General features: G+C 45.5%; 1 protein-coding gene and 1 pseudogene across 2 annotated transcripts; both read right to left on the bottom strand.

Moving 5' to 3' along the window:
* Window positions 1-780: 780 nt before the first annotated feature.
* On the bottom strand, window positions 781-14402 carry LOC148214479 (uncharacterized; annotated as a pseudogene). The gene is made up of 5 exons (XR_015798000.1): window positions 14220-14402; window positions 13891-14026; window positions 9910-9983; window positions 8146-8272; window positions 781-5208 (listed from the first exon to the last, which is right to left on the bottom strand). The product of XR_015798000.1 is annotated as an uncharacterized LOC148214479 (transcript).
* Window positions 8146-15322, bottom strand: LOC103054222 (uncharacterized). The gene is made up of 2 exons (XM_088151472.1): window positions 13891-15322; window positions 8146-9983 (listed from the first exon to the last, which is right to left on the bottom strand). Exon 1 carries the CDS (start codon window positions 15286-15288, stop codon window positions 14647-14649), a length of 642 nt encoding a protein of 213 aa, XP_088007598.1. The 5' UTR covers window positions 15289-15322; the 3' UTR covers window positions 8146-9983; window positions 13891-14646.
* Between the last annotated feature and the right edge of the window lie 1326 nt (window positions 15323-16648).

The raw sequence follows: 16648 nt of genomic DNA on the forward strand, positions 1-16648 counted from the left end.
AAGGTTGTTGAGAAGGTGGTCATGCTGCAACTCCACAGGATCCTGGATGAAATGGATTATCTGGACCCCTTTCAGTCAGGATTCCGGCCTGGATGTGGGACATTGGTCGCGCTTCTTGTTGATCTCTGGCAGGAGCAGGCTGGGGGTAGTACGTCCATCCTTGTTTACTTGACTTCTCTGCAGCTTTCCATGCCACTGACCATGGTATCCTTTTGAACCGGCTTCAGGGGTTGGGAGTGGGAGGCACTGTGTTGTCCTGGTTCACTTCCTTCCTCTGAGGCCATTCTCAGTCAGTGTTGATTGGGGGCAAGAGGTCCAGCCTGCAGCCCCTGCTTTGTGGGGTTCTGCAAGGGTCAGTGCTTTCTCTGCTTCTGTGTAGCATGTACATGAAGTCTCTGGGTGAGATCATCCGCCACCATGGGGTTAGATATGATATCAGTATGCAGATGATATTCAGTTGTTCATCTCTGCCCATGGTGAGTTAAGCAATTCTGTGACCACCCTTTCTCAGTGCCTGGAGGCTGTTGAGGTCTAGATGGGGAAACAACAGGTTGAAGCTGAACCCCAGCAAGAGTGAGTGGCTTTGAGTTTGGGGCTCTTTTGTCTCTTTGATCTTGAATGGGGTTGCACCACCTCAGACAAACCTGGTGCATAATCTGGGGATTCTGCTAGACTTCCCACTCCTGCTTGACCAGGAGGGTCCAGGAGGGCCTTTGCACATCTGCAAGTTCTGCGCATTACATCCATTTCTGGACCAACATGCCCTTTTCAGAGTCACGCCCAAGTCACCTCCTGTTTGGACTACTGTAATGCGCCCTACATGGGACTACCCTTGAGGAGTATCCAGAAGCTTCAGTTGGTTCAAAATGTGGTGGCCCGCATGGTTTTGTCCAAGCCTAAATTTGTGCATGTTACCTCTTTTGCAGGAGCTGCATTGGTTGCCAATTTCCTTCCAGGTCCAATTCAAGGTGCTGGTTATCACCTTTAAAGCCCTACGTGGCTTGGGGCCTAGTTATTTGCAGGACTGCCTTTCCCCAGTTACATTTTCCCAGCCCACCAGAGTAGGGAGGCAGGGTATGTTGCACGTCCCTTCAAGGAGGGAGGTACATCTAGTGGGACCGAGAAAAAGGGCCTTCTCTGTGGTGGCTCCCTCCCTAGGGAATAGCATTCCTCAGGAGATAAGACTGGCCCCCCCAACTTGATACTTTTTGGAAGGCCCTGAAGACATGTGTCAGTGGGCCTGAGGACTCCAGGGTTGATACAGAGCAGATCAAATGGTTAGTCTGAGTGTGTTTGTTGCTGCCAGGGGAGTGGGGGGTGGGGGTTTCATCCATTTTTGTATTATGGATTTTAATTCTATAAGCCGCCTAGAGTCACCGTGGGTGAGTTAGGCAGCCATACGCATTTGTTTAATAAATAAATAAATGTTTGCTTTGCAAAGGAAAATTCCAGAGCAAAACAAAGAAAAACTTTACAAAAAAGGCATATTCTAATCAAAAATATTTAAAATCAAACAGTATATGCAGTTTTACTTTAAAAAGACAATTCAGCTTCCTATTTTTCACATGAATGTAAAAGGCTGTGCATTAAGTGGTACCATTTGTCCGGTAAAAAGTTACATGACCAAAATAAGACAAAAGTCCATTTTTGAAGAATAGATAAATCTAAAGGACAGCTTTTTGAAATAAAGGACTGTCCTTTCTAATTAAAGTCATATGGTCACTGTAAATATAAGCTGGAAAATTAGGTATTTTGAGCTGAATTAAGACCCTCGATTTGAAATTGCAGGAGATGGCGGAAGCAGAGATGGAGTCTCTAGTACATGAATCTCTCAAGAACTAATTAGAAAGTGTTAACCTCAATTGAACATAAAACAAAGGAAAAGGGACCATCTAAACAGTCTGAATGGAAAAATCTCCACACCTGAGGAACAATATAAACATGAAGCAGGTTTGAGAAATGCAGCATAAAGATATTTTCCTTCTGCTAAAATAATAAGGCTTCTGAATGATCTTCACCCTCATGGTTCTTCTCAAAAAGGTTTCCCTCAGTGATTACTTTCAAAATTAAGATGCATTTTATTCGAAAGCCACCACTAACTGGGCTGGGGCCAGATGGTAGCCTTGAGATTGGGGTCAAGGACTAGGCTATAAAGATTAAAAGCCTGAAGAAAATGGTAAGTATTTAAAGAAATGGGATCTGAAGGAGAAAAAAAAAATTCTTTGAATATATATTCAAAGAAACACCATTCCCAAAATTTTACCTCAGAAATTGCAGCAGAGTGGGGAAATTAAGGCTGGAAAAGGTTAATTTCAGTGAGTGCAAAAGAAGAATTCTTTGAAAAGGAGAAAAATCAGAAGGAGGAATGGCAGCTTGGATAAACCCAATATTTTAATCTAATACATGAAGGGGAAATATTAATCACATTTCATTTTTAAAAAATTAAAGTATTCCTCAGGAGATATGAAGAGCTTAAGAGGTCCGAAAACTCAGAATCTGAGGCAGCCTAAATATCAATCTCAAATAAACAAAAGGGATTGGGGGGGGGATTAAAATTCTGTTCTATGAAGAATAGAAGTTAACAGGAAAGGTCCCTATCAATAAAGATGGGGGGGGGCTCAATGTTAGGGGGATGCCCGCAAGATGTGGTCAAAAAAGTCAACTTCTGACCATATGATGGAAGCTCCACCTGTATTTTAAGTGTGTTGAAAAATTTTTTCATCAATTTCAGACATTACAAATCTTACAGCCGCAATGACCAATCCGCATTTGGTCCCTTACACATTTCTAAGCAAGTTAAATATCCCACTCAAGTTTGCCTTTGCACTTGTGTATCACCATAATGGCATTTTCATGGCCACCTTCCATAGAGTTTGTCCCATCATCTATAGTCTAATTCTGAGGTGGCTGGGAAGAGGGAGAAGCAGGAGAAATGCCTATGGGGTTGGAGAATGATGAACGTGAAAAAAGAAGAAAGACGTCACTCCTTCTATTGAAAATTTGGAGTTATCATCCCGGGGCAATTTTCCAGCAGTGGCTCAATCCAGAGAAGATGTATTTTTGGTATGTCTGAACTGGTAGCATGGGATCTGGCCTGGGGGGTGAGCAGATCATGAAGGAGTGTGGGTTGGGGATTTGCCTGCCCATTTACTGCAAGACAAGAGTGGAAGGCAACAGTGGAAGAATTTCTCCAAATATATTTTCTGGAATAGCATTGGAACAATTTGCCTTAAAACATCTCATATTATTAACCCCAGCCAATTCAGATAGGAAGTCCTTTAAGAATTCTGATTGTTTTTTATTATTTTATATCCCATTTTGAGCTTGTCAGGTGAACATCTCTCATCTGCAGCTCTTCCTGCTCCTGCTGTTCCTCCACCTGGCTCAGGAGGAAGCTTTCGACCAGGCCAACCATCTGGTAACTGTTCCAGGAACACCTGGTCCTGCTTCTGAGCTTCTGTGTCTTTCTGGCTTCAGCCACTGATGGCAAAGGGGGTGAAGGCAGCTGCAAATTGCTCAGGGCCCCTTATTCTCCTGAAAGTGGACATTACTGAAGCTCCAGTGCTGGATGGTTTCACTGATTTTTGCAGAACCTCTTTCCACATTCCAAGCATTTATATGGCTTCTCCCCAGCATGGATCCTTTTGTGAAGAGTAAGGGACTCGTTTGTACGGAACCTCTCCCCCCATTTCCTGCATTTATATGGTTTCTCCCCACGTGGATTCATTTATTGGAAGTAAATTGAAGCTTTTAAGTAAAGCACTTTTCACATTCTTTACATTTCTACAGTTTTTCCCCCGTGGGGATCCTTTTATGGGGAGTTGAATATTTTGAGTAAAGCTCTTTCCATACTCCATACATTTATATGGTTTCTCTTGTGTGGATCCTTTTATGGCAAGCAAGGTTGCCAGTTGTATTGAAGCTTTTTCTGCCCTCAGTCATTTGTATGGCTTCTCCCTTATATGGATCATTTTATAGGAAGCTGAAGCTTTTGAGTAAAGTTCTTTCCACCCTCTTTACATTCATATGGTTTGAGTTGAATTTTTTGAGTAAACCTCTTTCCACACTCTACATTCATATGGTTTCACCTCTGTGTGGATCCTCTTACGGCAAGCAATGTTGCTGGTTCTAAAGGTTCTTTTCACATTCAGTGCATTTGTATGGCTTCTCCCCTATAAGGATCCCTTTGTCATATGTAAGGGGACTGCTCATGCTGAAGCTCTTTCCTCACTCCATGTACTTATATGGTTTTTCCTGTATGGATCCTTTTATGGAAAGTAAGGGAAACATCCTCATTGAAGGTCTTCCCACATTCCATATGCTCGTACAGTTTCACCCCTGTGTGGATCCTTTTATAAGAAGTAAGATTACCATGTTGGCTGAAGTCCTTTCCATGCTCCATTTGTTTATATGGCTTCTGCCCTGTATGGATTCTTTAATGGTATGTAAAGGAACTGCTCATGATGAAGCTCTTTCCACACTCCATACATTAGTATGGCTTGTCCCCTGTGTGGATCCTTCTATGGTATGTAAAGGAACTGCTCGTGATGAAGCTCTTTCCACACTCCATACATTCACAAGTGCATTTTGTGCACTTATATGGTTTTTCCTGTGTGGATCCTTTTATGGAAACCAAGCGAAATGCTGTCACTGAAGGTCTTCCCACACTCCACACATTCATATGGTTTTTCCCCTATGTGGATCCTTTTATGGGAAACAACAGAACCACTTGTGGTGAAGCTCTTTCCACACTCCATGCATCTATATGGCTTCTCCCCTGTGTGGATCCTTTTATGGGAGGTAAGTTGACTCTTTTGAGTAAAGCTCTTTCCACACTCCATGCATTTATATGGCTTCTCCCCTGTGTGGATCCTTTTATGGTATGTGAGGTAACTGCTCATGCTGAAGCTCTTTCCGCAATCTGTGCACTTATATGGTTTCTCCCCTGTATGGATCCTTAGATGGGAAGTAAGCTTAGTGCTCCACCTGAAGCTCTTTCCACACTCCATGCATTTATATGGCTTCTCCCCTGTGTGGATCCTGTTATGGTATGTAAGGGAACTGCTCATGCAGTAGCTCTTTCCACATTCTGTACACTTATATGGTTTCTCCTCTGTGTGGATCCTTTTATGGAAAGTAAGGGAATTACTCTCACTGAAGGTCTTCCCACACTCCGTGCACTTACATGGCTTTTCCCCTGTGTGGATCCTTTGATGGGAAGTAAGCTGAGTTCTCCATCTGAAGCTCTTTCCACACTCCATGCATTTATTTGGCTTCTCCCTTGTGTGGATCATTTTATGGTATGTAAAGGAACTGCTCATGCGGTAACTCTTTCCACACTCCATACATTTATATGGCTTCTCCCCCGTGTGGATCCGTCTATGGTATGTAAGGGAACTTCTCATGATGAAGCTCTTTCCACACTCCATACATTTATATGGCTTCTCCCCTGTATGGATCCTTCTATGGTATGTAAGGGAACTGCTCATGATGAAGCTCTTTCCACACTCCATACATTTATATGGCTTCTCCCCTGTGTGGATCTTTCTATGGTATGTAAGGGAACTGCTCATGATGAAACTCTTTCCACACTCCATACATTTATATGGCTTCTCCCCTGTGTGGATCCTTGTATGATATGTAAAGGAACTGCTCATGTTGAAGCTCTTTCCACACTCCGTGCACTTATATGGTTTTTCCCCTGTGTGCATTCTTTGATGGGAAGTAAGCTTAGTGCTCCACCTGAAGCTCTTTCCACATTCCATGCATTTATATGGTCCCTCTTCTGCGTGGATCCTTTGATGGGAAGTAAGCTGAGTGCTCCTCCTGAAGCTCTTTCCACACTCCATGCATCTGTACGGCTTCTCCCCTGTGTGAATCATTTTATGGGAATTAAGAGTAACCTTCTGAGTAAAGCTCTTTCCACACTCTGTGCATTTATATGGTTTCTCCTCCGTGTGGATTTTTTTATGAGAATTAAGATTACTGTGCTGGCTGAAACTCTTTCCACATTCCATGCATTTATACGGTCTCTCTCCTGTGTGGATCCTTTGATGGGAAGTAAGCTGAGTGCTCTTTCTGAAGCTCTTTCCACACTCCATGCATGCATATGGCTTCTCCCCTGTGTGAATCATTTTATGGGAATGAAGAGTAACCTTCTGAGTAAAGCTCTTCCCACACTCGGTGCATTTATATGGTTTCTCCTGTGTGTGTATTTTTTTATGAGAATTAAGTTTACCACGCTGGCAGAAACTCTTTCCACATTCCATGCATTTATATGGTCTGTCTCTTGTGTGAATCCTTTTATGGCATGTAAAAGAACTGCTCATGCTGAAGCTCTTTCCACACTCAGTGCACTTATATGGTTTTTCCCCTGTGTGGATCCTTTGATGGGAAGTAAGCTTAGTGCTCCACCTGAAACTTTTTCCGCACTCCATGCATGTATGTGGTCCTTCTTCCATGTGGATCCTTTGATGGGAAGTAAGCTGAGTGCTCCTCCTGAAGCTCCTTCCACACTCCATGCATGCATATGGCTTCTCCCCTGTGTGAATCATTTTATGGGAATTAAGAGTAACCTTCTGAGTAAAGCTTTTTCCACACTCCGTGCATTTATATGGTCTCTCTTCTGTGTGGATTTTTTTATGGGAATTAAGATTACTGTGTTGGCGGAAACTCTTTCCACATTCCATGCATTTATACGGCCTCTCTCCTGTGTGGATCCTTTGATGGGAGGTAAGCTGGCTGCTTTTCCTGAAGCTCTTTCCACACTCCGTGCATGTATATGGTTTCTCCCCTGTGTGAATCATTTTATGGGAATTAAGAGTAACCTTCTGAGTAAATCTCTTTCCACACTCCGTACATTTATATGGCTTCACCCCTGTGTGGATTTTTTTATGGGAACTAAGATATCTGCGCTGGCTGAAACCCTTTCCACATTCCATGCATTTATATGGTTTCTCCCCTGAGCAGATCCTTTCATTAGGAGCAAAGGAACTGCTCTTACTTAAACGTTTTGCATTCTCTGTACATTTATATGGTTTATTTCCCATTTTAGTTTCTCCACATAAAGAAAGTCTAGATGTCCAACTGTAATTTTTTTCATCCACATGGCACAGATCCTCTTCTTTAGTGTGAATTGTGTAATGTTCATATAAATCTAAGTCCTCTTCAAATGTTTCTGCAGTTTCCACTTTTATTTTTTCTTTCTGATCTTGTTGGGGAAGAAAGTCTTCAATTTCAGCTGATGGCAAAGTTGAGCTCCTCTTACTCCCATTTTTGGACAGATTTCCCTCGTGCCCTTTTGGTTCCATTAAATTTGCAAATTCCTCTCTTCCATCTTCATGCCTGAACATTTGGAAGGCTTCCTTGTTCTCTTGCACATTATTTTCTTAAAAGAAAAAGAATGAATGACAATTGAGGCAAGGTAGGGGAAGCAAAATAAGAATTCACAGCACAGGAAGTGAGTGTAAATTGCCTACTGAAATTCTGCCAAGGTTTCTCCATAATTTTGAAAGGTTGTTCTGCTGATCAGCATTAAATACTCTGACCTATGCCTTACTAAATGTGGGGTTTCAGTGACAATTTGTTATAAAGTTCATATGAATAAAACAGTATAGAAGTGGAAGACTTTATGGTATGAACTTTGGAAACCTACAAAAAAATCCATTTATTTATATTAAAGCAGCACATTTGCACTGTTACACTATTTTGCTCAATAAATTAATTCTCCTTATGAATTCCTATCAAGTCCCAGCTGGAGTTCAGTTCAAGGAAGTAAGGAATCAGGGGAAAGAAGCTTGTAATATTTATTTAGACGTGGACAAGTGGGACAATGGGAACAAGGAGTTGTGCTAACTAGATCTAATTTCTTGCCTGCCTTCAAAAACCTGGTATTAACTGGGAAAAACAATAGTTTATAGAAAAAACAGAGAGGGATTTAGGCAACACAAACACCAGCCAATGTAGTAGCATCATTTACATCTAGTGCCATTTAATCAATCTGTCACCCATAAGATGACAGATCCCCTTCTTTCCCCAGCCAGGTGAGGTTGTTTGGGGATTTTTTTAAAAAAGAGAAATAACTGGCTGTATCTGTCCACAATGTATTTCTTCTAAGCATCTGAGGACAGAGCAGGGGGGCCTTACCCAGAAAGGCCACATTTCTGCAGTTCTCCAGCATGACTTCTCTGTGCAGGGCTTTTTGGTCAGGATCTAGCAGAGACCACTCCTCCTTGGAGAAATACACAGCTACCTCCTCAAAAGACACAAGAACCTGCAAAAAGAAGTAGACTTATGAGCAGCCAAGTTTTATTTGCAAATTCTCTCTTTTTGGTTCAAGAATCCCCAAAGCAGAGATTTGCAGTGAGTTAAATGGGCACGCTCTACAGGGTTAAAAATCTGATGTGACAAAACTGACAGCCTTTGACTGATGTAACATTCCTGGATGAAGATTATCTGAGGAAGCAGATTATCTAGATATCTTTCACTCAGGTTTCAGGTCGCGATGTAGCATGGGGATAGCCATGATCACACTCTTGGATGATCTGTGGCGGAGCTGGGATGGAGGTGGTGCATCCATACTTGCATCCCATGATCTCTCAGCAGCTGTTGATACCATCAACCATGGTATCCTGCACTGGCTGCAGGGGTTGGGGATGGGGGCACTTTCCTCCATGGGTGGTTTCAGTTGGTGTTAGCTGATGAGAAAAGGTCATTCCGTAGACCCATGGGGTGACAAAGGGCTCAACACTACCTCCCCTTCTATTAAACATCTATAGGAAACTGAGTGACTGTGGGTGTTTGGGCCACTCAGATGTGAGGATATTTCATCTCTGACCTTAGACGGGTTGGCACTTCCCTATTCAAGGGTGGTGCATAACCTGGGTATTCAAAGACTCGCAGCTCCTGCTCAATGACCAGGAAGGTCTGTGGACAACTTCAACTGGTGGCCTTTGCATCCTTTTAACTGATCCAGAATGCAGAACTGTTTACTGGTATGCTTCTAGGTAATTCAGTGCTGGTTGTTACCTATAAAGCACTACATAACACAGTGCACAATTATTTGAGGGAACACCTATCTCCCTTGATATCAGCCCAACTGTTTAGATCTGAAAAAGGCTCTGGGTCCCTTCAATTAAACAAAGCCATCTATTAAGATTGTGGAAGTTGTCTTCTCTCTCGAAGTACCTGCCTTCTAGAATGAGGTTCCCTTTGATATCCACGTGGCTCCCACCCTGCTGGCATTCCAGAAAGCCTTAAAATCTGGATGTTTTCCCAAGCCTTCGGTAAGGATAGTCGGGGTCCCTGCCAGATTAGGGTTTAGTCAGATGGTGGTTACCTGGATACACCATCGGTTGTTGTTATTCTTCATTGTATTCTGCTTTTATTCTGTTTGTTTTATTGTATACCACCCAGAGTTGGTTGGAAATGGCTGATGTATCAACCACATTGAATATACAAGACTTTAAGGGCCCTTCTGTGAATGCAACCAAAGTATCTTTCTGAGTTCTGAATTCATAGATAGGCCTATTGGTGGTTCTCATCCTTCCTGATATTTGCAGGAGGACACGCTGGTGGAATTTCTCTAACATTTTAACTGACAGACTGCAGGTTCTAATGAGGGGTTAATCTGGCCCCACAACAGATTCACAAAAGTACTGGGAGAGCTCATCATCAACAGATTTATTTTGTGAGGTGCCATCAACATTTGGGTGACACTCAGCCCAATTTTGGCTTTTACACCTACACCTTTTACACCTACAATTCTGAGAGAGGAGTTAAGCTAAGCATTACTGATCAGCAAGCTGAAGCCAATTTCATGGTGCTCAGAAACTGCAATGTCATATGTAGAGCCCATAACAAGAGACCTCCAACTGATCTCTCTATCTTCCCTGATGTTTCCTCTCCTACCTGAGTTGGGGGTTCATCTGCTCTTTCAACTCCGCCAGAAAAAGGAGAACCTATGAATGCCAACTCTTTATTCCCTGTGAGATAAAAGTGACATAAGCAGAATTTTTAGAAACAAAATTACTAAGATATGGGTATGCATTATGCAAAAGCAAGAGAAGAGACGTCTAGAGCATTGCTGGTGCTCGATGAGGGACAAACTTGACTGAACATGGGGCAGAGCTGCTATTCATGCCTACTTAGTGGCGATAAGGGCAGCAAAGTGTCATTACTCCCCTGCATCTGCAGATAGATGCCCCGCAGCTGTTTTGGGTGACATGAGCCCACCTGGGTAAGGATGGTTCGAAAAACCTTCTGCAGGGACCTGCGGAGGAATTTTCCCAGCATCTGTCAGATAAAACCACTTGGATTTGTTCTCAGTTGGACGTTGGCTTTACTGCAGGTCTGGAGGAGATGCCTAGGGAGGAGTCTTGCCCTATTATCTGGGAATGGTTTTAATCTGTTGGACCTGAGGGCAGGGTCCTTGGGGCTGTAAGCTGAGTCACCTGCTCTTTAGATCCATGCCCCTCCTGGCTTGTGAAAGCAGCCTGGGGGTGTTGTGTGAGTGGGTTCTAGTGATGGTTAGTGCATCTTTGAGTGAGGGGGATGTTCTCACACCTCTTAACAAGGACTTGGCTTGCCCCCTCCTCAAGCGGCCATCACTAGATCCCACCAAACTGGACAATTTGGTTACAGCATTGGTTACACTTTTGGATGATCTCCGGCAAGGGCGGGATGAGAGTTGTACATCCATCCTTGCCCTACTTGACCTCTCTGCGGCTTTTGATACCATCGACCATGGTATCCTTCTGGATTGGCGGTGGGCAGCACAGTGTTGTGCTGGTTCACCTCCTTCCTCTGGGGCCGATTCCAGTCAGTGGTGGTTGGGGAGGAGAGATCCCGCCCTCGGCCTGTTAGGTGGGGTGCCGCAAGGTTCGATGCTCTCCCCCTATTCAATATCTACGTGAGGCTGCTGGGCGAGCTCATCCGCCACCATGGGATGAGGTATCATGAGTATGCTGATGATACCCAATTATACATCTCTGCCCCTGGCGAATCAAGCAATGCTGTGAATATCTTATCCCAGTGCCTGGAGGCTGTGAGGGTCTGGATGGGGAACAACAGGCTTCAAATGAACCCTGGTAAGACTGAGTGGCTTTGGGCTTGGGGGCTTTCTGGTGCTAGGGCTATGCCATCTTTGGTACCGAATGGGGTTGCACTGCCTGACAGACCCTGTGCACAATCTGAGGGGTCCTCCTGGACTCGCAACTCCTGCTCGAAGAACAGGTAGCAGTCATGGCTTGGAGGGCCTTTGCACAGCTTCACGTTGTGCACCAGTAGCACCCATTCCTAGATCAGAGGGACCTACTCACTGTCACTCATGTTTGGATTTCTGTAATGAGCTCTACATGGGGCTGTCCTTGAAGAGAACCCGGAAGCTTCAGCTGGTGCAAAATGCAGCGTGGGCAATTATGTGTGCCCCTAGGGCAGTACACATTACATCTCTGCTCCGTGCGCTGTGCTGGCTGCCAGTTTGCTTCCAGGTCCAATTCAAGGTGCTGGTTTTGACCCTTAAAGCCCGTCATGGCATGGGGGTAGGTTATCTGAGGGACTGCCTCTCCCCAATTACAACTGCCTGTCCCATCAGGTGTGGCAGAGAAGGCACGGTGCGGGTTCCATCTGCCACAGAATTATATTTGGCAGGTCCCAAAAGGCAGGCCTTTTCTGCCATGGCGCCCATCTTGTGGAATCTTCCCCCCCCCCAGAAGTGAGATTAGCTCCATCCCCCCTCTTTTTTTTCAAAACTTTTATTAAGGTATATAAAAGTACAATTAAAATACCAATCAGAAAATATAGAAAAGAAAGAAGATAAAACTAAAAGAAAAAGACAAAAACTAAAAAGGTGGGATTGAACAGAAAGATGAAACAAGAAGTGACTTCTGACTATCTCCAATACAGATGTAAGTACAAATTTTAAAAAAGTTAAACCTCTTACCACTATTTAATCCTAATTCAGCTCCATCCCCTTTAACATTCCGCAAGTCCCTCAAGACTTGGATATGTGATCAGGCCTGGGGCTTCCCGGGGAGATTTTGCGATGGCTCCCTTATTAATTTTATCCCCTCCTGTTTTGTGTGCTTTTATAGTTTTTATTTGTAATTGTTTTTATGTATTTATTCTTTTCAATTGTTATAAACCGCTCAGAGTCACTTTGTGTGAGATGGGCAGCTATCTGATTGATAAATAAATTACACACACACAGAGCGCATTCGGAAAGTATTCAGACCCCCTTCACTTTTTTCAAGTTTATGTTGCAGCCTGATACAATTGTTCAAATTCATTTTTTTTCTCATTAATCTACACTCAGTACCCCATAATGAAGAAGTGAAAACAGAATTTTAGAAATGTTTGTAAATTTATTAAAAAGGAAAAACTGAAATATCACATTGGCATAAGTATTCAGACCCTTTGCAACAACACTTGAAATTTAGCTCAGGTGCCTCCCATTTCTCTTGATAGTTGCTGAGCTGTTTCTACACCTTGGAGTCCACCTGTGGTAAATTAAATTGATTGGACTTGATTTAGAAAGGCACACACCTCTCTATAGAAGGCCTCACAGCTGACAATGCATACTGTATCAGAGCAAAAGCCATGAGGTTGAAGGAATTGCCTGCAGAGCTCAGAGACAGGATTATTGCAAGGCACAGACCTGGGGAAGGCTACAAAAAAAATTCTGCTGCGCTGAAGGTTCCCAAGAGCACAGTGGCCTCCATAATTCTCAAATGGAAGAAGTTTGGCACAACCAGGACTCTTCCAAGAGCTGGTCGTCTGGCCACACTGAGCAATCGGGGGAGAACAGCCATAGTAAGAGAGGTGACCAAGAATCCGGTAGTCACTCTGACTGAGCTCCAGAGATCCTGTGTGGAGATGGGACAAAGTTCCAGAAGGACAACCATCACTGCAGCCCTCCACTAATCTGGGCTTTATGGCAGAATGGCTAGATGGAAGCCTCTCCTCACTGCAAACACATGAAAGCCTGCTTGGAGTTTGCAAAAAAGCACCTGAAGGACTCTCAAGACGGTGAGGAACAAGATTCTCTGGTCTGATGAAACCAAAATTGAACTATTTGGCCTCAATTGCAAATGTTGTATCTGGAGGAAACCAGGCACCGCTCATCACCTGCCCAATGCCATCCCAACAGTGAAGCATGGTGGTGGCAGCATCATGCTGTGGGTGTTTTTCAGCAGCAGGGACTGGGAGACTGGTCAGGGTTGAGGGAAAGCTGAATGGAGCAAAGGACAGAGATATCCTCAATGAAAACCTGTTCCACAGTGCTCAGGACCTCAGACTTGGCCAAAGGTTCACCTTCCAACATGACAACGATCCTAAGCACACAGCCAAGACAACACAGGAATGGCTTAGGGACAACTCTGTGAATGTCCTAGAGTGGCCCAGCCAGAGCCCTGACTTGAACCCTATTGAACATCTCTGGAGAGACCTGGAAATGGCTGTCCACCGACGGTCCCCATCCAACCTGATTGATCTTGAAAGGATTTGCAAAGAAGAATGGCAGAAAATCCCCCAATCTAGGTGTGCAAAGCTTGTCACGTCATACTGAAAAAGACTCGAGGCTGTAATTGCTGCCAAAGGTGCTTCAACAAAGTACTGAGTAAAGGGTCTGAATACTTATGCCAATGTGATATTTCCGTTTTCCCTTTTTAATAAATTTACAGACATTTCTACAATTCTGTTTTCACTTTGTCATTATGGGGTACTGAGTGTAGATTAATGAGGAAAAAAAGTGAATTTGAACAATTGTAGTATCAGGCTGCAACATAAAAAAATTGAAAAAAGTGAACGGGGTCTGAATACTTTCCGAATGCTGTGCGTATAGGCCCAGAGAACGAGAAAAAATTGCCTTCTTTCTGAGGAACGTTCTCTTACTGGAGGAGGTGTCCTGACTTTGATCTTCATGGAAGATCCTGCTGATGAGCAGCTCCTGGCAAGGATCTGGAAGATTCCTCCTTTCCTTCGAATTCTCAGAGACTGACTTCAAGTCAGGCCTCTGGACCTGATATACCTTGGGATGCAAAGAAGTGCAAATAAGAGAACTTATTAAAAAGAAGTGGATTCTCATTGTGTGCTCAATGGAACAATTTGAGGGCCTTATGAATTAAACATCTCTTTTCCTTAGTATCTTCACAACTCTTTTAGGGAGAACATGTAAGAATCCCAATATATGGTTATTCTTTGAAATCCCATTTTGAGCTTGCCCAGTTAAGGTCTCTCATCTCCATCTCTCCCTGATTCTTCTGCTCTTCCACCTGTTTCAGGAGGAAGCCTTCGGTCAGGGTCACCGCCTGGGAGCTGGTCTCTGCTCCGCACTCCCGCACCCAGCTCCCCATTTCGGGGGGCAGGACGGAGAGGAACTGTTCCAGGATCACCAGGTCCTGCATCTGCGCCTTCGTGTTCCTTTCTGGCTGCAGCCAATGGCAACAAAGGTGGTGGAGGTGGCTGCACATCTTCCGGGGGCCCTGGTCCCACAAGATGCAGGACAAAGCACCCATCTTCCTCCTGGTGGTTTCCTGCAGGGCATCCTGAAGGTCCTCCAGCTCCCTCCATGGGGCCTACCTCAAAGAAGAGGCGTCCACCTCTGCCTGCCGCCCACCCGCCTCCTCCTTCGGCAGGTGAGACCAGAAGTCAGTGGCCACTGGCAAAATGCTCCTGCTGGGAGCCTCTTGGGGAGCTCTCCGCAGAGCCCCCTTGTGGGGCCCTGTGCCCCAGCCCTGCCTCCTGCAGGGGGGCTTGCGTCAAGGCCCCATTCGGAGCGGCCGCCGCCGCCGCCGCCGCCTCCTCCTCCAGCCGCGCAGCCCCGGCCCCTCCAGCTCCGCCGCCACCCCCAGCAGCGCCGCCCGCACCGCCTCTCCGCCCGGCCTGCTCCGCCGCCGCCTTCCCGGCCGGGCCCCCTCCGCCGCCCAGCCGCTCGCGCCCCGGGCCCGCGCCCTCGCCCAGCGCCCGGATGCCGCGGAGCAGCGCCATCTCCAGCCGCAGCAGCCCCTGCAGCCGCTCCTGCTCCGCCTCCGAGAGCGCCGCGTGCCGGGCCAGCAGCGCCTCCCTGCCGCGCCGGGCCTCGCTCAGCTGCGCGCGGAAGCGCTCCAGGTCGGGCGGCTCGTCCAGCTTCACCGCCCAGCGCCAGCGCGCCCGGACCGGCTCGGAGACGTGCGCCGCCAGCAGCGCCTCCGCCTTGGCCAACCGACGCACCAGCCACTCCGAGGAGAACTCCTGCGCCGCCGCCATCGCCTCGCCTCGCCGTCCTGCGTCCCCCGGGAGGCACCTCTCCATCCCCTCCGCTTGGAGGCAACTGGTGGCCCCGCCCTCCCCGACTGGGCCCTCCTCCCCAAGGGCGGGGCTCCGTGGGGCCTGGCTGGCCCCTTCTGCTGGGGCGGAGGTCCATTCTCAGGCTGTTCAACCGAGCGCCCGCGGACGCCGTCGTAAGGGAGCCTCGCTCGGCTTCTTCTGCGCGCAGATCCGCAAAAGGGGGGGTCTCCCACGCGCCCCTCTTTCCACGGCTGCTCCTCCCACGTGCTTTCAGGCTCTGGCGCCTTCTTTGGGGGATGAAAGGGGGTGCAGGACTGACCCCCCTAAAATCGCACTGGCTTCCCAAACAGCACCGGCTTTGGCGAGAGCTCTTGGAGGAAGAACGAGGCGCCGCTGGGAGGCCTCAGCCCTTCCATTCTTTCTTTCACCTTTCTGAAATAAAGGACTGTCCTTTCTACTAGTCACTGGGAATAGAAGCTGGAAAATTGGATATTTCGGCCGAAGGAGACCCTCCTTAAGTTGAATTCAGAGGGAAATTGCAGGAGATGGCTGAAGAAAAGATGGAGTCTCTACACATGAGTCTCTCAAGAACTAATTAACTAACCTCAATTGAACATAAAAGAAAGGAAAAGGGACGGTCTAAACAGTCTGAATGGAAAAATCTCCACACCTGAGGAACATTATAAACATGAAGCAGGTTTGAGAAATGCAGAATAAAGGTGATTTTCCTTCTGCTAAAATAATAGGGCTTCTGAATGATCTTCACCCTCATGGTTCTTCTCAAAAAAAAAAAAAGTTTCCCTCAGATATTATTTTCTAGATTAAGATGCATTTTATTTGGAAGCCACCACTAATCTGAGGTGGGGAGAGATGGCGGCCTTGAGATTGGCGTGAAGGGGTGTGCTATAAAGACTGAAACCCTGAAGAAAGTGATAAATAATTAAAGAAAAGAGACCTTGAGAAAAAAATATATATTCAATGAAACATCATTCTCAAAATTTTACCTCAGAAATTGCAGCAGGGTGGGGAAATAAGGCTGGAAAAGGCTAATTTCAGTGAGTGCAAAAGAGGAATTCTTTGAAAAGGAGAAAAATCAAAAGGAGGGATGGCAGCTTGGCTAAATCTAATATTTTAATCTAATGTATGATGGGGAAACTTCCATCACATTTTGTTTTAAAAAAAATTGAAATGTTCCTCAGGAGATATGAAGAGCTGAAGAGACCCAAAAAATGAGAATCTGAGGCAGCAATAAAGCTTTTTCTATATTCTGTGCGTTTATATGGTTTCTCCCCATGTGAGTTTTTTAATGGTAACTAAGATTACCACACTTTCTGAAGCTTTTTCCACACTCCAAGCATTTGTATGGTTTCTCCTCTGTATGAAT

This window comes from Python bivittatus, unplaced genomic scaffold, assembly GCF_059951505.1.
Source record: "Python bivittatus isolate LINGU-HERP-01145 unplaced genomic scaffold, Pbiv_v1 ctg000650_np1212, whole genome shotgun sequence".
Classification (NCBI taxonomy): domain Eukaryota; kingdom Metazoa; phylum Chordata; class Lepidosauria; order Squamata; family Pythonidae; genus Python; species Python bivittatus.

Coding starts and splice junctions, on each gene's coding strand:
- LOC103054222 (XM_088151472.1), bottom strand. CDS start 15,288: ATGGAGAGGTGCCTCCCGGGGGACGCAGGACGGCGAGGCGAGGCGATG.